The sequence below is a fragment of the Plasmodium relictum genome (assembly GCF_900005765.1).
Source record: "Plasmodium relictum strain SGS1 genome assembly, chromosome: 8".
Classification (NCBI taxonomy): Eukaryota; Apicomplexa; class Aconoidasida; order Haemosporida; family Plasmodiidae; genus Plasmodium; species Plasmodium relictum.
The window spans coordinates 14,743-37,893 of NC_041686.1; the positions used below are offsets into that span (position 1 = coordinate 14,743).

The 23,151-nt window shown below is 17.4% G+C and overlaps 7 protein-coding genes across 7 annotated transcripts; 6 read left to right on the forward strand and 1 right to left on the reverse strand.

Annotated features, from left to right (window-relative positions):
* Positions 1-502: 502 nt before the first annotated feature.
* Positions 503-2,959, forward strand: PRELSG_0800200 (RNA-binding protein, putative; the record flags this gene model as incomplete). The annotated part of the gene is made up of 7 exons (XM_028676053.1): positions 503-557; positions 932-1,049; positions 1,184-1,272; positions 2,058-2,135; positions 2,213-2,300; positions 2,542-2,841; positions 2,935-2,959. 7 exons carry the CDS (start codon positions 503-505, stop codon positions 2,957-2,959), a joined length of 753 nt encoding a protein of 250 aa, XP_028532581.1.
* A 265-nt stretch (positions 2,960-3,224) lies between these two features.
* On the reverse strand, positions 3,225-4,097 carry PRELSG_0800300 (conserved Plasmodium protein, unknown function; the record flags this gene model as incomplete). The annotated part of the gene is made up of 3 exons (XM_028676054.1): positions 3,225-3,273; positions 3,430-3,519; positions 3,628-4,097. 3 exons carry the CDS (start codon positions 4,095-4,097, stop codon positions 3,225-3,227), a joined length of 609 nt encoding a protein of 202 aa, XP_028532582.1.
* A 978-nt stretch (positions 4,098-5,075) lies between these two features.
* On the forward strand, positions 5,076-6,527 carry PRELSG_0800400 (conserved Plasmodium protein, unknown function; the record flags this gene model as incomplete). Its single annotated transcript, XM_028676055.1, has 1 exon — positions 5,076-6,527. One exon carries the CDS (start codon positions 5,076-5,078, stop codon positions 6,525-6,527), a length of 1,452 nt encoding a protein of 483 aa, XP_028532583.1.
* A 1,475-nt stretch (positions 6,528-8,002) lies between these two features.
* On the forward strand, positions 8,003-10,471 carry PRELSG_0800500 (conserved Plasmodium protein, unknown function; the record flags this gene model as incomplete). The annotated part of the gene is made up of 1 exon (XM_028676057.1): positions 8,003-10,471. One exon carries the CDS (start codon positions 8,003-8,005, stop codon positions 10,469-10,471), a length of 2,469 nt encoding a protein of 822 aa, XP_028532584.1.
* A 1,010-nt stretch (positions 10,472-11,481) lies between these two features.
* On the forward strand, positions 11,482-14,922 carry PRELSG_0800600 (DnaJ protein, putative; the record flags this gene model as incomplete). The annotated part of the gene is made up of 1 exon (XM_028676058.1): positions 11,482-14,922. The coding sequence occupies one exon, from the start codon at positions 11,482-11,484 to the stop codon at positions 14,920-14,922; it is 3,441 nt and encodes a 1,146-aa protein (XP_028532585.1).
* Positions 14,923-16,001: 1,079 nt separating this feature from the next.
* PRELSG_0800700 (conserved Plasmodium protein, unknown function) lies at positions 16,002-16,809 on the forward strand (the record flags this gene model as incomplete). Its single annotated transcript, XM_028676059.1, has 5 exons — positions 16,002-16,126; positions 16,230-16,310; positions 16,452-16,482; positions 16,585-16,670; positions 16,749-16,809. The coding sequence occupies 5 exons, from the start codon at positions 16,002-16,004 to the stop codon at positions 16,807-16,809; spliced, it is 384 nt and encodes a 127-aa protein (XP_028532586.1).
* A 1,959-nt stretch (positions 16,810-18,768) lies between these two features.
* On the forward strand, positions 18,769-22,413 carry PRELSG_0800800 (conserved Plasmodium protein, unknown function; the record flags this gene model as incomplete). Its single annotated transcript, XM_028676060.1, has 1 exon — positions 18,769-22,413. The coding sequence occupies one exon, from the start codon at positions 18,769-18,771 to the stop codon at positions 22,411-22,413; it is 3,645 nt and encodes a 1,214-aa protein (XP_028532587.1).
* Positions 22,414-23,151: the final 738 nt, after the last annotated feature.

The following is a 23,151-nucleotide window of genomic DNA, read 5'->3' on the forward strand; positions in this document are numbered from 1 at the left end:
TAAAAAATTTTAAATAAATAAATGTAATAATCAGTTTAAATGTAAAAAAAAAATAAAGTTGATTTAATCAAATTGAAAAATAAAATCCAAGTAATGACTAATGAAAACCAATTTTTTTTAACAAGAATAATTTTATTTTTTTTCTTCATTATCTTAAATTTTTTTAATTTTTATTATCTACTTTATCATTTTAAAAATTAAATGCTAATAAAAAAATAAAATTTTTTTTTAAGAAAATTACATTACAAATTTTTAAAAAAATAAATTATATATAGGACAAGAGTAATGTATTTAATAATAATTATGGAATAAAGCTCTATTTAGTGTATATATTAGTTTAAATTTAAATTTTGCTTTTTTTTTTTCCATATTTTTAAAAACTCCTTACATACCTTTTAATTTTTTTTTTTCCTCCTTTTATTTTGTTTTTTCCCATATATTTTATAAATCATAAAGTATAAAGCATTTATATTTTATTTTTTATGAATAAATTAAAAAAAAGATGAATTTTAAAGATGCCAAAAAGGAATCAGAAGATCGCAATCATAAGAATGATGGTAACTAATAAATTAAAGAAATATAAACATATATATAAGAATTTAATTACATTTTTGTGATTAATGATATATTATACTTATTAAATTATTTTTAAAAAAATGTTATGATGTGATTTAGATATCTTAAATTTTCTTTACTATTTATAATTGATACATTAATCACTCTTCTTAATAATACATATTTTTATTTTTAATTAAATTCACATATATCTTAATTGAAAATAATAATGAGTTTAATAAAAGATAAAATAATAAAGAACTTCTGTGGAATATATATTTTTTATTTTTTTCATAGCTTATTTTATATTTAAGAAATATTTACATAAATCTTAATTTTTACTTAACGTTTTTTTTTTTTTTTTTATATATTAAAGGATCAACATTGTATGTATCTAATTTAAGTTCGAAAATAACAACAGCAAGGCTTCAAGATATTTTTGAAAAATTTGGTAATATAGAAAAATGCTATGTTATCAGCAATCCAATTACTAGGTAACTATTCATACAATTTTATAAAAACTACATATTTTATAGTAAATATAAAAGATACTTTATGATTTAATGTATTGACGTATTTTAAAATCATAATAAATAATAATAATTATGTTCCTCATTAATATAAACAGAGAATCAAGAAACTTTGGATTTGTCACTTTTAACTCATCTCATGAAGCTCATAATGCTTTGAGTAAAGCGAATAAGATGGAAGTAGAAGGTTAATACTAATACTAATACTAATAATACTAATACTAATACTAATACTAATACTAATACTAATACTAATACTAATACTAATACTAATAATAATAATAATAATAATACTAATACTAATACTAATACTAATAATAATAATAATAATAATAATAATAATAATAATAATAATAATAATAATATATATNTATATATATATATATATATATATATATATATATATATATATATTTATATATTTATATATGTATATGTATAATAGAATTATCAGAAAAAAAAATTAACAGAAAAAAAAAATGTAAACAAAAATTTTTTTTCAAAATAGAAAATAATACAAAAAAAATATTGATGTGTTAAGATTATTCTTGATTTGGAAATTAGTTATAATATATTATTCAGTATCACATTTATAGACGAATGATTTCTATTATTTTTTTAATTTCATGCTAATAATGTTCATTGCTAACGTTAAATATATTCATTATATACCAAAAATGCTAATTTAAATCAATATGCAGTAATATGATTCTTAACACGATTAGCAATTTAACAGAAAAAATAAAAATAAAAAAATGTTTTTTTTCATATATGGAATAAATTTCATACCAATTATTTCATTAATATATATATATAAGTTTATAATAAAAATTGAAAAAAAAATTAATGTATATAATCACTTTTCTAAAACAAATATGTATAAGTAAATGCTTGGATGCATTTATAAATCATATCTCATAATTTTGAACAAAAACATCACGAACAAAAATAATAAAATTTTTTTAATAATAGGGAGAATTATAAACGTTGAAATAGCAAAAAGAAATGAACCACATGAACCAACACCAGGAGAATATAAAGGAGTTCAAAGTATTTTTTATTTTTTCATTTATATTTTTTAATATATTTTCATTACTTTTTTTTTTTTTTAATCACTTATTATTAAGATATGGTGAAAAGAAATGGTATACGACATGATTTTTATGGAAAAAAATATGACAGATCATATGATAGGAGAAGATATGAATCTAGAAGGTGAATTAAAATAACAAAAAAACTATATACTTCATCAGTATTTTTAAAATTTATTATTTTTATACTATGATTGCTATATATATTTATTTTCTAGAACTTTTTTATAATGTATAATTTTAATTTGATTGATTCTTAATAATATTCATATTATATATATAATTATTATGTAAATTATATAATAGTTCTTTAAAATTTTTTTTTTTCATATATTACATATATATATATATTTTTTTTTTGTTAGAGCAAATCCATATAACAAAGAACGTATAAAAAATTTTGGTTCTAGAGATAATTCCTACAGAAATTATGATAAATATGGAAGAAATAGATATAGTGATTATAGAAATTATGATAGGAGATCAAATGATAACAGATATCATAAAAAAAATGAATATTACAAAAGAAATAATAGAAGCAGCGATGACGAAAAAGGATATTCAAGAGATGAAAGCAAAAAGAAAAAGAGATATGAAAAAAATAGAAAATCTTCTAGTGCATCTAATAGTGAAAGAAGACGTTACAGAAATTCACCCATAGATAGGTTAAAAAATTAATAGTATATAAATTTATGTCAAGAATTCTATTTAATAAATTATCTTTATCTATACATATGTGTATTTTTTTTTTTTTTTAGAAGTCCACGTTATAGAAGAAAGTAAAGTAAAATAAAATAGTTCCTAAAAGGGTTTATAATTTTTGTATATTTTAATCCTTCTGTTACAATTTTTTTTTCAAAAGCAAAAAATTAATGTTTGGATGTTCATAAAAATACAAATTTTTAAATTTTTAAATTGAACACTAAAAAATAATATTTTTTTCATTTTTTAATCCTAATTATTATATTGAAAACTAACAAATTTTAAAAAAAATTAAGAAAACATAATAAAATATCAATTAAAAAAAAATTTTTATTTTCTTTTGTAATTAAACATATTCATCATCATATCTCCACCTTTTTAATAATTTGTTGTAACTAACAAAAAAAAAAAAATAATATAATCATATAAGCAAATATAAAATAATATTTAAAAATAAAGCAAGTTACAAAAATAATATAAAATGCAATATTATTTTTAAGAAGCAATAAAAAGAAAGTTCTTTTAATTTTTTTTTAAATATTAAGTTGTACTTAAAAATTTTCAGAGGTAAATCTGCTTTTTTTCTACAATAATTTTCACACATTTGTAGCCACATCATTAATTCTTCCTTAGTTTCGGCCCTTTTTAATTTATGTATGTTTATAAAAAATAAAATATAAATAAAATAAAAATAAAAATAATAAATGAAATATGTTTGAACTAAATACTAATATTATTATAATTTTTACCTAATAGGATATATTTTTATAAATTCAGTAAAACAATTTTTTCCTTTTCCTTCAATACATTGATCAGGAAAATAAGAATAAAAGGAATTAACATATTCTTTTTCCGATTCTGAAAATTTATCATTTAAGTAAGATGCAAAAACCCAAAATAAAAACCATTGAGCATGGCATGGATGCTTAATATTATTTGAATTTAAACTTTCATCAAATAAATAAAAATTTTGTTTTTTTATTTTTTCTATTTCAGCATTTTCATTATTTTCTATATATTCTTGAGTATTCTTTTCATTATTCATATGATCATCATTTTCTATATTTTTATATTCCATATTGCTACTGTTTATTGATAAATGCTCTTGTAAAAAACTGGCTACACCTTTTTTTCTTTCTTCTTCATTTTTACATACATTATTAATACTTTTTTTTGTATCATCACCTTCAAATATTTTAAAAGGTATTTTATTTCCCATAATTACTTTGTTTCTTTTCAAAAATAAAATATGATTTCTTTAAAAAATTTATACATAGTATAAATTTAATCTCTTATTATTACAATTATTTTTTTTTATTAGCATTAATATTCCTCATTAATAATTTTTATTAATATTACTAATTTTTTTTTTTCTTCTTGGTATTAAACATAATTCAAACTAATATTTTCTTTTAAATAGAGAAAGGAAAAAAAAGTTAAATATGACTAACGAAAAAATAACCTTATTATTAGGAACTTTACATTTTAAGAATAATATTATGCAATATTTCTCTTTTCATTCTTCTCAAATTTAAAAAAAAACAAAGCAAAAAAAAAAAATAAAATAAAATAAAAACTTTATATATATTTAAAAATTTAAATATTGTAAAATAATTTCATTTTTCATTAATTGTAAATTGAAACACTAATTAAGCATCGAACGTTTTTATATATTTTATTTACAAATATACAAATTAAAAAATAATTTATTTTATTATTCTTTTAAATTATTTAGTATGAAAATATCTTTGGTTTTTCAATCCAATATAAATTAATAATTATATATATGCTATAGTTACAAAAAATATATTATTCTACATAAAAAACCAAAATATTAAAGGGAAAAAGATAGTATTTTTTTTTTTTTTGTACATCAAATGACCAAGATTAAATTTGATAATATCTTCAATACTTAAAAACGTAAATTTAGAAAATTGTAATATTTAGAATAAAATAAGATCGTATATAATTTTGTTATTTCAAATAATAAAAAAAAATTCAAAATGAAAAGTGCAACTCCCATTTACTAAAAAACAAGTTATAAATTATTTATATGATATATTATTATTAAGAAAAAATAATAGATTAAGATGATTTAAAAAAAAAAAAAATATTACTGATGTAATGTTAGAGGATAAGGAAAATAGTATAAGAATTAGCGAATTTATTATTTTTTTTTAAGTGTTAAAAAGTCAAAATGTTTTTTGTAAAATCAAATATTCGGTATAAGCATATTTATCTTTTACTATTTTTTTTTTTCATAAAATCACTTATAATTTTATGCAACAAAAATACTTTGAAAAATAAAAACATTTTTAATTGTAAGGGGAAGAAATATTATGAATTATACATAAATAGAAAGAAAAAAAGTAAATATACAAGTTTTATATATTTTAATAATATCTACAAAAAAATTGATGTTAATGAAAAAGAACATAAATTAAATGAAGACTTAAAAAATATAATTTTATTGTTTGGTAGAATAGCAGAGCATTACTACCCCAATACAGTAGAACAATTTAATTTTTATAAAGAGCCATATAGTAAATATATTTATACTAATGATAGTAAGAATTCTAAAAAATGGAAATATGTTTTTAATAACGAAAAAATTAATAAAAATGTCTTTTATGAAAGGATATGTGAACTAAAATTTAAATGGCCAATTAATCAAAATGAAAATATCACAGAATATAATTTTTATAACGTAGTTATAGAGAAATGCTTAAATAATATTAACATAATTAGACACAATATTCATAATTTAAAATTGTTTTTAACTAAAATGATAGAAAATAATAAAAATAAAGAAAATGTCTTCCTACATAACTTATACAATGAATTAGAAAATGAGCTAACAAGTGATAACAAAATTTCATTAAATGGGGAACTAGTAAATGATAAAAAAAAAAAATTTCTTGAAAGATTGCAAAATCTAGATTTAAATGATATTTTTAAACAACATAATAGATCGTACAGTAGATTTCTTGTCAATGAAGTTTTTAACAGAGAATATCCATCCAAAAAAACAATAGACATATTTTTATATTTAATTTTTCAAAAAAACGTTGATGAATTTACTTTTGATTATTTTTCAAAGCATTTAAACAAATTAGGGAAAAAAATAGAAATTTATAACTGCAATTATAATTCAAATATATATTTTGATCATTTTTTTTTTCTTATGAAAAATGAACTCAAAAAAAACTCTTTTTCTGTTAAAAGAAAAAAAGGAAATGGTACTTCAAAAGTTATAAAAGGAAAAAAAGAAAATATCTTAAAGAGTAGTTCTGCGTCAAAAAATAAAGTTAACCTAATTGAAAATCAACAAAATACAGAAAGCAATAAAAAAACAAAAAAGCAAAATTTTACAATTATAGGTCAAAATATAGTTAAATTTAATAAAATCAAAGAAAAAGAAGTAGAAAAAGAAAAAGATGAAAAAGGTAAAAAAGATAAAGAACTAGAAAATCTATATAAGCAGTCAAATATTATAAAACAAGAAAATTCAGATAATGAAAAAAATACAAAAAAAAATACAAGATTAGAAACAAATATTCTTACGAATTCTGAAACAAAAGATAATTTAAAAAAAAAAATTATTTCATTTTTTAGATATCTAGTAAATCAAATAAAAAGTGGTTTTTAATTATTCTTCTGTTCTTATTTTTTTTATTTTTAAATACTTTTCATTCTTCATTTTATTTTTTTATTTCATTTTAAAATAAATATTTTCCATTTATTCCTTAGTTTAAATTTTTCATAGTAATTAAAATATACTTATTTTTAAAAATGTAGATATGTCTATTTTAATTATTTTCCTATTTTATAAAGATGTGATAAAAGAATTAGGCTTCCTATATCTTACTATTTTTTATTTTTTGAATGAATATAATTTGTTGCATTTTATTTAAAAAAAAATTGTTAAAAATTATTTCTCAAATGTTAATTTTTTTTTAATATATATTTTTGTTTGTGGCTTATCTTTTTTTATTTTTTCCTTTTTAATTTTTAAGATTCTTATCCTTTATGTGTTATTTTAGATTACAACTTTTTTTTCTTTTTAATAATTATTTTTTTTTTTAAATAAAAGATGAAAGAATATTTCTATTTATATTGAAAAAAAAGTTACATTAAAAGTTTTTCATCAAATTTATCAAAAAAAAAGTATAAAAAAAAATTGATAATGCCTATATTTTTCTTTATTTAAAATTTTTTTTTTTTATTCTTTTATTTCTTTTTAGCTAACATAAAAATACTTCATTTTTGTGTTATTCTAAGTTATTTGAATTATTTTATTAAATTATGTTAAATAAAAATAAATTGTATCTTAATGAAACAATCTTTTTTTTTTTTTTTGGGGAGGGGGGATCATATTAAATATGAAGGTTTTTGCTATATTTTATTTTCATTTATTATTTTGCATTATCAAAAAAATTAATAGATGTTCAAAAATATTGTTATTTCCTCTATTATCCTTTATATATTACTTTTTTTCTTTCTCTTTTCCTTTTTCTTTTTCTTTTCCTTTTCCTTTTTCTTTTAAATAACGTAAAAATATATCTTAAAAATAATCAAACATAAATTTAGATTTTTTTAGTTCATACGTTACAATTTATAATTAAAGATACGATAAAATTTTTTGATTTTTTCCAATTTTTTTATATCCTTTTTATTATTATTACTACTGAACCATATATAAATAATTAAGATATGAAAAAAAAGAAACTTTGCAAAATTAATTTTAAACATAACTTCTAAAATACATTTTTTATTTTTTAATAAGATTATTATGTATATTGTTTTAAAATTATTTTAGTATTTTTTTTTTTTTTTTTGCTTACAGTAAAAAGTATTTCATATAAAACCTTATCCTTTTTATATGAAATACATTTGTAGTTAAAGGATTTCATTAGTTTATATAAATATACATTTTTTTTTTTTAAATAGCGAATATATGCTTATCAAATATTCTGTATATTACACATATTAATTCATTAAAAACCTTTCTGGATATTAATGTAAGTATTTTTAGTTCCAAAATACTTTTTTTTTTTATTTTTTATCTTCAGAATTTTTTTTTCTTTATGTAAAATAAAATAAAAATATCCATAAGTAAAAAAAATGTTTGGAAAATTTATCTCCGAAACATACAATAAAGTAAAAAGTAAAGCTGATGAGGTAAGGCTACATGTTAGCGTTCAGGCAATAAAAGCAAAAGAAGTTTTTGGTTTAATAAAACCTACAACTACTGAAGAATTAGAAGTGTTATTAAATTACGAGTTACAACAAATTGATACAGCAGAAGCATTAATAAGTACATATAAGAAATGGATATATAACATATGTCAATCTGAAAAAAGTGATTGTATAAGATATTTTAAATCTCAAAATAAGAATAATGAAAAAGGATTATCAATCGATGTAAAAGATACCTTTATTAACAATATAATGGAATTGAAAAATGAAAATGATGAAAATAATACAATAAAATTAAAAAAAGAGGCAAACACCAATATAAATGAAAATTCCACTATAACACCCATTTCTTCAAACGATAATAATGATAATCTACAACTTCAAAAAAAATCAAATGAAAATGAAGATGATTTTTCAATGATAGATAAAAAAGAACATTTGCTAATCGAAAAAAATCCTTTAGAAAAAAAAAATAATAATTTTAAAATTAATAATAATTCACTACATGAAAAAAATAAAGATAATTTAATGAATAATATTTACGATGATCATTATGGATATAACTTCAAGGAAATTTTTTTAAAAAGTAATATTTTAGAAAAATCCATTAGTTTAATATTGGAAAAAAGAAATATTAGATTATCTTTAGTAGGCCCAATAGAAAAAGAAGATTTAGAAAATCCTAGAACTACTATTTTGACAATGTTTAAGCATTGCTTAATTGGAAACGAAAAATTGCATAAAGACATTTTATTTGTTATATTAACTACTGATAAATTATTCGATAATCATAAAGAATTATTTTTAGAATTATTAAGTATTATTAAATACGATTACTTAGACATTTATTTAACCAACTTAAGAAAAATAATTTCATCTGAAGTCGTTTGCTTAAAAAGTAGAATACAAGCATATAATTCTCAAAATATTAATTTGAATAAATTAATTTTTTTTAATAACTATACTCCTAACACTAGTGGTTCTTTTATAGATTTAGAAAATGATTTAAATGATTTAAATTCTTTTCATCTTGAAAAAGTGGATGAAGAAGAAAAAAGGCAAAATGATGAAAGAAATATATTTAATCAGGAGAAAGAATATGAAATGAATAGAGAAAAAGAATTTATATTAAGTAAAGGAAATCAATTTGAAATGAATGAAGAAAAATCAATTAAAATGAATGAAGAAAAAATATATGAAGTTTTTGATGCAGATGCGAATAACAAAGATTATGTTGAAAATTCAAAAAAAGAGAATAAGTTAGAATCTTTATCAAATGAAAAAGAAATTATAGAGAGTAATAAAATGCAACAAATAAAAATCTTAGCTTCATTAAAATTAATAGAGTTACATAAAACAGTACAAAAGATCTTATTATTAGCAACCAGAAATAGAGAAGAAAGAAAAGTTGAAATTAAAGTTAAATTGGAAGAATTAAAAAAAATAATGGATGTTTGTAAAAAAGATTGTGAAATAACCCTTAATGATGCTGAAGGATCAAAATCGCATTTAGAAAATGTTTACGTTAAAGAATTAAATTTACTAACAAATAACATAAATAAAAAACAAGAAGAGATAAATCAAATGAAATCCTCTATTGATAAATTAATAAAAAGAAAAAATGAATTGTACAATGAATATGAATTAATATGCAAAGAAATAAATATAAAAAATAAAGAATTATCAAAAGTAATATCAACATTATCATCATATAAAAAAGATTTAAATGAAACAGAAGATAATTATTTAAATAAATTATCAAATACAAGTAAAGCAAAACATATGCACCAGGAAAGGAAATTATATATTTCAAACTTACATAATATATCTGATGAAATTTTAAGAGTATATGAAAAAAGCGATTATATAAATACAGAAGAATTAATTATAAAGTGTAATAAAATTAAAAAACCTTTAAAGCAAGTGATTATTCAACACTCAAATTATTTAAAAGACAAACTATTTTTATTAAACTCTTTATTAAAATTTTACATAGAGAAAATTAATTTACTTTTAGAAAAAAAGAGCTTGGTTAATAATCTATCAAAAATAGATACAAATATAGAAGAAAAAGAAATAATAAATGATGATAATATTAAGAATAGTGATTTAAATAATCTTAATGACGAAAAATTATCTAATGATATATATGATAATCAAAAAAAATTAAATTTTTTGAAATATAAAAAACGTTATTTAAAGGTTATTGAGCAAATAAGCAAAGTATGGATAATTATACAAGAATTCTATAATCAAAATAAAGAACAAATAGAAGAAGATGCTGATGATATAAAATGTTGTGGAAAGTATATATATAATGAAATTAATGAAATCTATAATTCTAGTAAAAAATTTATAATGGAAAATAGTCACATTACTTCATCTGTTTCTTGATATAATATAGAGAAATTCAGTCTTTTATAAAAAATTTTTAAAAAAATTTATATATTAAGGAAATTTAAATTTTTTTTTTTTATTATTTTAATATTTCATTTCAACAAAATCTAGTATTTATTCATATATATATATATAAATTTTTCTAAAAAAAAGAAAATTTTGGAGATCATATCTTCACGGACACGAAATGTACTTTTTTCCAATAATATATTTATTTAAAATTTATTACATTTATTTTATATAATTTCTAAGACTTATTTGATTTATTTATAATTTATATCATCTTTTTTTTTTTTTTTTTTTTTTAGTTAAAATTATTTTTATTTTTTGTTTTTATCATATCCTTATTTTACCATTTAAAAATATAATTTATATAAATTATTTTACGTAATCTTTTAAAAAATGAATTTTTATTCAATATTGAATTAAGTTGAATAAAAATAAATATTTTATTTATATATAACATTTCATTAAATATAGTAACAAAATTTTAAGCTATGAAAATTATAAAATATTAAATCATATACATATAATGAAATAAAGCATATCATTTGATATTTTAAATGTTATAATTGCTCAATACATTAAAGCATTTACCAATAACCTAAAAATTAAATTTGTATTCCTTACTATCTAAAATCTTTAACTAATAATACTTAATCATAAAAATAAAATGATTTTAATGATCTTGTGTTTTAAAAAGTCACAAATTAAAAACAAAGGAAAAAAATATTAGTAATCTATTAATTGATAGTTTTTATATTTTATTAAATAATGATGACTAATAATACTCAATTGAAAAAAAAAAAAAAAAATTATGCAAAACTACAATTAAAAAAAAAAAAAAAAAATCAAAAAGTTTTACTTGTAAAAACTTTTTTACTTTGAAAATAAACATTTGTGTAATTTATTTTAATAAAATTGCTAAAAAAAAAAAAAATTGCAATCTACTGAAATGTTAATTTTATAGACATCAGAATATATATATATATATATATAAATAGAACATGAAAAAAAAAACTAACATAGAAAATTTTGATTTTAAGAAAAACGAATTCATTTGTAATAATAGTTTAAGTAAAAGCTCAAATTATTTCAATGTAAATAAAATTAAAGAACTATATAACATAGAAAACAATAAAATTTATGAACAAATTTTTGATACTTATTATACAAAGGGAAATGTACTTAAAAAAAGAAAAAAGGAAAAAATTCATAGAAAAAATAGCTTATCACCATCTTTGAACAATACTGATAAAGCAAATGAAATATTATTTCACATAAATGAAGAATCTATTACACCACCTCCATCTTTACATTCAACTTTACATACAAAATGCTGTAAAACTTTTAAAAATAATAATGAAAACAAAAATTCAACAAACTTAAGTTTCAACAAAAAAATAATACCAAATGAAGAATTTTATTTCTATAACAATAATTTTGATAACACACCAAAGAAAATAATTAAAGATAATATAAATTTACAAGAAAAAAGTTTTGTAAAAATAAGTAAAGAAAACTATAATTTTAATAGTAAAAGTAAAAATGCACTGATTAATAGAAATTCACTAAATAAATATGATTTTATTAGATTCGTATGTTCTCCAAATAAAAAAAGAAGTAATGAAAAAAGCATAAGCAATAATAATGAAGTTTCAATTCCAATAAAGGATATAAATAAAAAAAAAGAAAATTTTAATGAAAACTTGTGTAAAGATACTTTTAACTCAAATGATACAAACAATAACTTAGATATGCAAAAAAATATTAATAGAAATAATAACACAGGAATTAATCAAATATATTATGATAAAGAAATTTCAGAAAAAAGTGAAGATAATAATGCTGGTATAAAAGTAAAACCAAAAAATTTTATAGAACCATATAATTCTTTTTCTATTAATAGTCTGAGTAAAAATTTTTTTATAAACAACAAAAAATTCTTTATAAATGATATCAATAAAGATAAAATAATTACAGATGATAATGAAGATGACTTATCTACTAAAAATATTGTAAATGAAAAGAATGATTATGTGAATTTGGATAACAAAGATAATATTAATAGAAAAAAAAACTTAGATTATAAAAATACAAAAATGAATAACATAAATTATGATTTTAAAAATTTTGATAATAATACACCTTATCATTTTAATGGAAATTATGCCTTTGATGATAATATATATGATAAAAAAGATAATAATGAAAATTCTTATTTAAAGGATATTAATATCTATCTAAAAAAAAATTATAAAATATGGAAGTCTTTATATAGTTACTTAGACGTTTCATATAATTGTAGTAAAGAAGAGATAAAAAAATCATATAAGGATAAAATAAAAGTTCATCATCCTGATAAAGGAGGAAGTATAAAAGAATTTTTAGAATTAAAATTATCATATGATATACTAATTAATGATAAAAAGAGAAAACTTTATGATAAGTATGGAAATGGTATATTAGAATTATTAATTAGTGAAAAATTTAGTGATTATAATATTTCATCTGATGAAAAAAATGAAGAAGAAATAATAGACGATGAGTGCTTAAGAATATATGATCTGTTTGTACTAAAATATAAAAATATTTCATATTTACATAATTTATATGATTTAAAAATTAACAGTAATCAATATAATGAATTTCAGAAGTTAATTTACCATTTTTTTAATATAGAAAATAATATTTTTAAAAACATTTTTTATATTTATCCTATTTTTTCTCCCCATATATCTCCTTTTATTAAAAATAAAAAAAAGAATAATTCAGAAAATTCTTTTATATATTTTGATGAAATAAGTAATGAAAATTCACATGAAACTACTTCAGATAATTCTCCATTAAATATTAAATTAACAAATGAAATTACAACTTTTGATACAAAAAAAAAAAAAAACATTACAAATATATTTAATGATTTAAATTCAGAATTTGATCATTTTTTCAAAAATTATATAATGGAAAAAATAGAATTATCAGAGAAGCATAGAAGAAAATGCAATAAATCGTATGAAAATAAAAAAAATGAACATAAAACAGTATTTAAGGAAAACATTGATTCTTATTTTGAAAAAGATACGTTTATATCATCAGATGTAGATCCTCAATATAATAATTATGTTGATGGAAAAGGAAAAAAAAATTTCTACGAAAATAGTTCTTCAGAATTTTTTAAAGATATTCAGTTGTCACCAGTTGCATATAGAATTATAAATGACGACAGTAAAAAGCATGTTGATGATTTCTACAAATGGTTTGAATTTTTTTTTGAAGATAATTTAAGTGAAGTTGAAAGCAAAGAAGAGGATACTACTGATGAAAATGAAGATGAATCACTTGAAAAAAAATTACATAAGAATATTCATAATGTAAATAAAAATATAAAAAGTGATAATTTCGATGAAATAGAGCAAAATATAAAAAAAAAAGAATTTATAAATAATTTAGCAGAAAAGTTAATCCAAAAAAATGAAATGGAGAAAATAATTAAAGAGAAATTAAAAGAAGATACTTTTATAAAAAATAATAATATAGTCACAAACAATTGTAATTCATCCATTAATAATACAAATAAACTAGTCCAATTTTATAATCCTATAAATAATTCTCTGAACCATAATTGCAAAATAAAGAATAATATTCAAAGTGAATTTCTAGAAAAAAATTTCAACAAAAATTATGACGATATATTGAACATTGAAGAGAAATATGGATTTAATTTAATTAAAAAAAGTGAGCATAAAGTTAATGATCTAACACACGATTTTAATTATATTTATATAGGTAATAATATAAATAAAAAAAAAAATTTTATATTATTCATAAAAGAAGAATGTGTTAAAAAATTTTTAAAAATAAAATTACTGATTAACAAAGTTAAAAAAAAATCAAATTTAAAACATATATCATTATTTGAAAGCGAAATTGACAAAAATTTGAAAAACATTGAATATATACTATTATTGATAACATACAAAGAAGAACTAGTGCCTTTAAATGATTTTTATTTATTAGATAAAAATATATACTCAGAAGATTACTATTGTATTCCTTTATATATAAAAAAAAATAATATAATAAGACCTCACTTTTGTCATTTTAAATGGATTGTATATACTCTACAATCATTATTCTTTTTTAATCTTTATTTTAAAAAAGTTAACAAATATATATGTACTTTTCCATTTTTTAACTATAAATATAATTGCTTGAAAAAATATCTTGAAAATAAAGAGGATAATAAAAATTATGATAAAATAAAAGATAAGTATATTTTTTTTCAGCATTACATCATAAAAAACAAACATAAATATTTAAAATATTTTCCACATTGTTTATTTCTATATTTAAAAGATGTAGTATCACTAAATAGAAACTGTCAGAAACAACTCCAAGTAAATTTATCTCCAGTTTTTGTTTTAACACCTAATAAACTTTTTTGAAATAATAATTTTTAATATTAGAAATTAATAAAAAAAAAGAAATATATAGAATAAGATCATTTATAGCAAATAACCAAGAATAATAAAAAAAAGAAATTATTTCTTATTTTATCCACTCATTTATTTTGTTTTTATTTAAATTTTTTCTTTTTTTTTCACTTAAGTTTATTATTGTTACATTAATTTGTTGCTTATATATTTTAGAAATAATTTGTTTTGCAATATATTATTTTTTTTCAATTTTTCTTTTCTTTATAATTATTTCGTATTATGGAATTTTTTTAAATACTATACAATTTTTTTGAAGTCAGTTTTTGGTAATATTATATTATTTTTTGTTCTTTATTTTATTTCACACACTTTATTCATAGGAATTAAAATATTTTATAATATTTTTGGTTAAAACATATATAATAATTCTTACATAAATATATATATATATTTAATTTATGATGTTAAATGTTTTTATTTGACACTACAAAAATCATGACATATTCAATAACTTTTACTTAATTCCTATTTATAATAAAATTCTTATGTAGTTTAATTTTTTTTCTCATATTTTTGTAAATATAGATATATTTTAGATTATACAACAAAAATTCTTTAGAATATTATTCCATTATAAATAAAAATTAAAATTTAAATTATTATGATACAAAAATAAATTACATGTGTATAGGATTAATAGTATAAATAATTTCTTAAAATTTTAGCTTTTTTATTCTTTAATAAATAAAGAAATACAATAACATAAAAATAAAAATAAGCAACAAATAGTATGAATAAATTATTACCTCTTTTTACATTTTCATATGAATGTAAAATATAAAAATAAAATTTTTTATTTATTTTATTTTTGCTTGCACTTGATTGAACATGTTTTAATGTAAGATCTTGTGTAAAAAATATTATTATTAAAAAAAAAAAAAAAATTAATGAAAATTAAAATCAAATATATAAAATTTTTATATATAGATATACGTTTTTTAAAAATTCAAACATTGAATAATATATATAATGAAAATAAATTAACTCTATTTTATTGAATAAAAATTTAAATATTTAGCAAAAGAAAAATGAGTGAATCAAATAATAAAATTTTAAAAGCTGAAATAGGAAAAATTAAAAGTTCTGACTTAGAACTATTTAAAAATGTTTTAATACCATTTAATGGATCAGTTGAAGACTATAATGAAGAAAAGTAAATTTTTTTTTTTTCATTGAAGTGTAAATATTTTAATTCAATAAATTTTTTTCATATAATTTTAATTTAACATTATAAATTTTCTTAACTTTTTTTTAAGTGAAATAGCAGTAGTACAATTTAAAACCGGAATAGAAAAAAAGCATTTAGAAGGATTAGGAAATTATATAGTGAAACCAATGTAAGTATATTTCATATATTACTACATACATATTTTATCAAATAAAAAGTATTTATTATGTTATAATCTACTTTATACAAAAGAAAAATATTACAATGAAATAAAAATTAAGAAACATAATTTTTTTTTTCTTTCTACTAGACAATTTGACTTAATTGAAACAAAAGATCAAGTATAAATATATATATAAAATATTTGATGATATTTATTAATAATATTATAAATCTTATAAAAATACGTTTTTTATACATTTTTTTTTTTTTTTATTCTACAGAATTTAAGAAAAAGAAATATAAATTTCATATATGATAGAATTATTATAGATGAGCATGATATTATTAACATTTTTCTAAATATTACGTAATATTATAAAATAAAAATAAAATTTTTATATTATTAATAATTTTTTTTATTTTTTTTATGAAATTATTTATACAGATTACTTGCTCCTGTTATATTTGTATTGTTGAGCTTATTGATATTATCGTCTATTTTTTAAAAAAAGACATGAAACATTTTTATTTAAATATTTACCGTTATTTTCATAAAGGAAACTTTTTTTTTTTTTACACTGTAATTGTAAAATAACTAAAAACTATTAAATAAAATTAAAAGATAACTTTTTATTAATTTTTACTGTAAAAAATATCAATATTTTAGCTTATGTATTTGCTTCTTAATTCTTGTATTTGTTTAAATTAAAATTAAAAAGAAAAATTTTTATTAGAATATATTTAAAAATTATAAGAGCACTTTTCAAGAGCATCTAAAAACATAAAAATTAGGTATTTATAACAATGTTGCCATTAAAGGAATACATATATATATATATATATATATATATATATATATATATATATATATATATATATATATATTATTTTATATATTATTTATGCTTCATATTAAGCTTTTAGTGATGATTTTAAAACATATTCTTAAATCCTCTATAATAATATCATTTTAATTAGGCATTCCATTTTTTTCTTTTATTTTTTCTTTTATATTGCATATAGTTCATAAATTGTGTTAATTATTTAATTATAGATATTAAGTATAAGAGAAAAGAACTTTACATGTTTAATGAAACTTTTGTTAGAAAATATAAAAAATAAATGTATCTAGTTTCCTAATACAACTTTTTAATTCCATATTTCAATAAAATTATTATTCCATTTTTAATTTTTTTTTTTTTTTTAAAGCAATATAGTTAATAGGCACTTTAAAAAAAAAAATTATAATAAAACATAATACATATATGTTTAAACATAAAAAATTTTCTTAATGATATATTGCTAATTTTTAAAAAGATTTTCTCTACTAAATACAATTTATCTATTTAAAATAAATAACATAAATATATCATATATATAAATGGACAATTATTATATCTAAATTATTTATATTTATTATAATTCTATCCTTTTTTTATTTATTATATATATATGAATATTTTTAAAAAACATATTGGTGCACTAATTTACACACGAACTTTTTTTTTTTTTTACTTCATCCTTTTGTTAATTTATAAAAATAGAAGTAATGCAAATATTTCCTATTTAATTAAAAATTATGAATTATTATCTTTCATTTTTCTTTTTAATATTTTTAATTATTTTGATGTTTAGTATATATAATGTATTATTTATTAATTTATCCTTTTTTTTAAAAAAATTATTATTTTATAAATTTTTCTAATAGTTAAAATGCTTCTCTTTTTAAATAATACGAAAAATATATTAGTTAATACTTTCTTTTTAATTTTTATAATGGAATTATTTTCCATTATAAAATGTATTTTTCAATTTCTATTTTTGTATTAATATTTTATGCTGTAGCATAAGTATCTTTTTTTTTTTTTTTTTCAATTTTAAATGTGTATGTGTATATCTTTTTTTTTTTTTTTTGATTGAAAATATTTAGGTGTATATTTTTTTATTTTTTTAAATTTTAAATATGTATTTCTTTTTTCTTTCAATTTTTAATATATATTTTTGCAATTTTTTTTTAAATACTAAAACTTATAGATGTGTATACTTTTTTTTAATACTTTATCATTTATATTTTTATTTTATAAATATATAAATATATAAATATTTCGTTCTATACTTTTTTTTTTTTCTGTCAAAAATTCTCTGTTGATAATGTTTTTAGTTTTTTTTATTCAACTAAAATTTATTTATGTTTATTTTTCTAGATTTAAATTGTTTTTATTAATTTGTATAGTATATTAAAGTTTTATAATATTATTCAAATTTTTACAAAATCTATTTTTTCCATCAATTTAATTGTTTTGTTTCTTTAAATATTAATTTGTAATCTTTGGTGTATATGTTATGAATATTTTTAAATTATTTATTTATTTATTTTTTTTCATATATATTTTAGATGATAAGGATATAGTTTACCATTGTTTTAACAATACAAAATTATTTAACATTTTCAAAAAAAAGGAAAAATGGAAAATTCAATTAGACATTCTATAGACATAAAATCAGAAGATTTTGTTGTTATAATTGCTCTTCAGAATTTACAAACATTTATTATGATAGGATATACAGCAGTGAATAAAGTTCATTTAAGTTTTGATTTTTCATATTTATGGGCATTATGTGTTGGAACATTATTATTCATATATTCATTAATTAGCTTTGTTATAATTAGAACTTTTGTATTTTCAAAAATAGATATAGGAAAATATATATTAGAACTATTATTTATTGCTAGTATAATTGCTACATGCTCCTTATCTATAATAATTGATTCTTTTAAAATAGCAAATATGCAATTATTATTTTTCTCATTTGCTTTAACTGGATATGCATATTATAATTTAATAACCTTAATTTTTATTAGTATGTCATTAGGAATTTTAATCCAGTATAATATAAACGTAGAAGGATTCACTTCAAATATAAATTCAATATTTTTTATAGATTTACTATCATATATTTTACAAATAATTGGTGGAAATATTTTATATTTCCGTATGTATGAATTATGCCATCTTATAGTATTATCTAAGAAAAACCCATGTAAATATGTAGTTGCTTCAAAAGAGGTAAAGCATTTAGAAAAACAAATTTTTACATCTTTGCTTAATTCCTATATGTGTTTTAAATCAAAAACATACTCAGATTTAGCTTATAACAATGATTTATTTAATAAAGATAACTCCATTCTTGATAGTGATATGAAAGCAAACTCTATATCTCAAGAAAAATCGAATACTAATCAAAATTTTCATTTTGATAATGATGACAATAATAATAGTAAAAATTATAATATTAATAAAAATAAGAATTCTTATTTTAAGAAATTAAAGACTTCAAATACAATATCTCTTTCTCACAACTCTAATTATAATACAAAAGCTCTTGGTATAATCAAAAAATTCTCACATAAAAAACTACAAAATAATAAAAGTAATAATAAAGAATATATTAAAAAAAATTCTACATATTCAGATAATATGAAAAATCAAAACATATTAGAGAAAACCTCCGTAGAGTTTCAGAACTCAAGAAAAGTTGATGAGCCACTTCATATAAATAATAAAAATGAAAAAGCAGAAAAAAAGAAGGAACTAAAAAAATCAGGAATAATAATAGACAGTGCAAACAAATTATTTATGATAGAAGATACACATAAGGAGGAAATTTTTAATGATGATAATTATAGCAGTTCAAAATCAGAAAAAAGAAAAAATGGAGATCATGGACCTATTATAACAATTAAATGCAGTGAAGAGGATGAAAACATAAAAAAAGATAATATCTCACTGGAAAAAAAAATGAATTCTGATTTTATAATTAATATTTCAAGTAATAAAAACGATATTCAGAAATATTACATGGAAAATAATAAGAAAAGGAAAGGAAACATAAGCATTAGCAATCAGCTCACACTCAAAAATGATTGTAGAAGGAATTTTAATACAAGTTATTCTAATAACATAAATCATAATAAAAAAAAAAAAATAAATTATTCTAACGGTAATAAGCACATTGAAGATAGTTCATATATATATAATAAAAATAATATACACGGGAATAACCTATGTCAGAGTAATAATGATTTTCATTTTCATTCTAACACAAATTATATCTCAGAAAAATCAATTAAAAAAAATAATAATAATCAGAAATTAAATAAGAACAAAACTAAAAAAAATTCTGAAATGACCGTAAACTATTCAAATGAAATCCTAAATGATAGAAATAAGGAAAATAACATACAAAAGGAAAATGATCATTTGTCTATGTCAAAAGAAAAGAGAAAAATAAATTATTTAAAAAAAGATATTATGCATACTAAATATGATCATTTTTTGTATTTTTTCGTCAGAAAATATAAGGAAAGAGTGGACAGTAAAAATTTAAAAAAAAAAAAAATAGGTATAGAAGAAATAGATAAAGATACTTATGAATATAATGAATTAATATGTAATAACAATTTAAAAAAAAAAAAAAAAAGAAAAAAAGAAAAAGGAATACAAAATGAAAATATTAAAGGAAAGAAATATAAAAGTGAAATAGAAAATAATCATTATAAAAAAAGTGACATTGAACAATATGATAACAGTGAAGATCACATTTATAAATGCGATAATAATAAATATTCTATCTATGAAAATTATAATAATAACTACAATATTGACAAAAATAATATTGATAATAAAATAATATATAAAAAATGTGAAAGCATTGAATTCTTAGCAAATGAAAATAAAATGGATGAATCTCAGGATAATCTAAAGTTAGAAAATAAATTAATATATAAAAACTTGTTTTTATCAGAAAGTAATGAAATGAATGAGAATAATAACGATATACTACTAAAATACGAAAAAAAAACTTTAAATAAAAATGTTTTATTTCGTAAATCTAAAAGCTCTTTATATATAAGTAACGACAGTGAAAATAACTCAAATAATTGTATTTTAAATAATAATAATAGATCTAGAATATTTTTAACGAACTTTTCGCATAAAATATCAAATAAAGAAGTAAAAAGCGCAAGTAATAGCAATTCTAACTATAAATATGATAAGAAAAGCGTTAGCAATCAGAAGCATGAAATAATGGATAAAATCATAGAACTAGATATTAGTAACCAAACAAAAAAAAGTAAAAAAAAAAGTAAAAAAAAAGATTTATCCTTATCAAAAAAAAAAATTTATTTTACATCAAAAAAAAGAAAAAGATATAAATTATTTTTTTTTGATAATCCCAAATTGAAAATCTTATTTATGTCCCTACCAAGATGTTTTAAAAATATATATGATTCAACAAAAAGAGTTTTTGTTGATTTAAAAAAAAAAAAAATATTGATGCAAAATGCTACGTGGAAGAATAAAAGTTTAATACCAGAGAGAGATCCATTAGGTTTATTTAAAAATACCAAGTTAGAAAACTGGTACATAACGTGGATGAATGAATTTAATAAAAATATTATTTTTAAAACATATTATATATATACATATTTAATAATATATATAATAACATTAGATTTACTTACCTCATATAAATTATATTATACTAATGTAGCAAATAGTACATTATTGCATCAAAATTATTTAAGTTATTCATTTCTTAAAACTATATTTAATGCCTTTATATATATTTTTTTTTTCTCATTATTTAAAAATAAAAAAAAAAATGATTACGATGTCAGAAAGTATTATATTTCAGCACTATTGTTATGCCTCGTAAAATTAATTATATGTTCAATTGATATTTTTTTAGCGATTAGTTCATTAGATTATTTCAGAAGCCCATACTTTGTTTATATATATATTCATATGCTAATTATTCAAACATCAATATTATTAATAGTTCGATATCCAACACAGTATTTACTATTTTTTATATATATCATTTGCTTTTCTTCAATTTATTGGTCTTTCTCAACTCAGAAATCATTTATGGAATTTCTCTTTATTATTGCTTGTGTATTATTTACTATAATATATTCTTATATTTTATGTTCAAGAACACTTGAAATTAACAGAAGAATACTATTTTCTAAATATGAGCTCCCATATTTATTGTATTTAAAAGAAATTGTTTACTGTTTAAATAAAAATAAAGGTTATATGTAATAAGTCCTTAAATATTTTCTTATAGAAGTTTATTTTTCTTTTAAAAAAATTTTAAATCTTTAAAAAGGAATTATATTCTACAATTTGTTTTAGTTATTTTTTGGTAATTTTCTATTTTAAATATTTTCCTAAATTTCAATATTAAAATTACTAAGATATTTCTGATTTATTTTTTTTTTTTTTTCTTTAAAAAGTTTTTTAATTTTTAATCATTTGAATAATAATTTTTTTTATTTTTCTTTTATTTTATTTATTTTAAAAGCTTTAAAATTTTTTTTTAATTACCAAAATTTTATTTATTTTTAATATTTTAATTCATTATCTTAAATACAAATATATTAAACACAATGATTATTTGCTAATTTATTTATTTTTTATATAGAAGATTTTTTAAAATAATATAATACATTGATACATAATAAATACCCCATATTAAATATATTTATTATAAAACTTAAAATTGAAATTATTTGATTTATATTTTTTAATTTTAATTTTTTTTCCTATATAATGAAGACTATACTATATATTTTATGTAATACTTCTTTTTCTCTTTTAAATTTTTTATTAAAATCAAATATTTTAAATTATATAATTTTTTCTTTAATTTTTCCTATAAGTAATTAGGCATAATAATAAAGGATTTAATAAAAAAATTGTATATAATACTAAATGTATTTGTTCTTTTTTTAATAGCTTTTTCTTCTATACCTTAAAATTTTTAATTACTACTAAAAA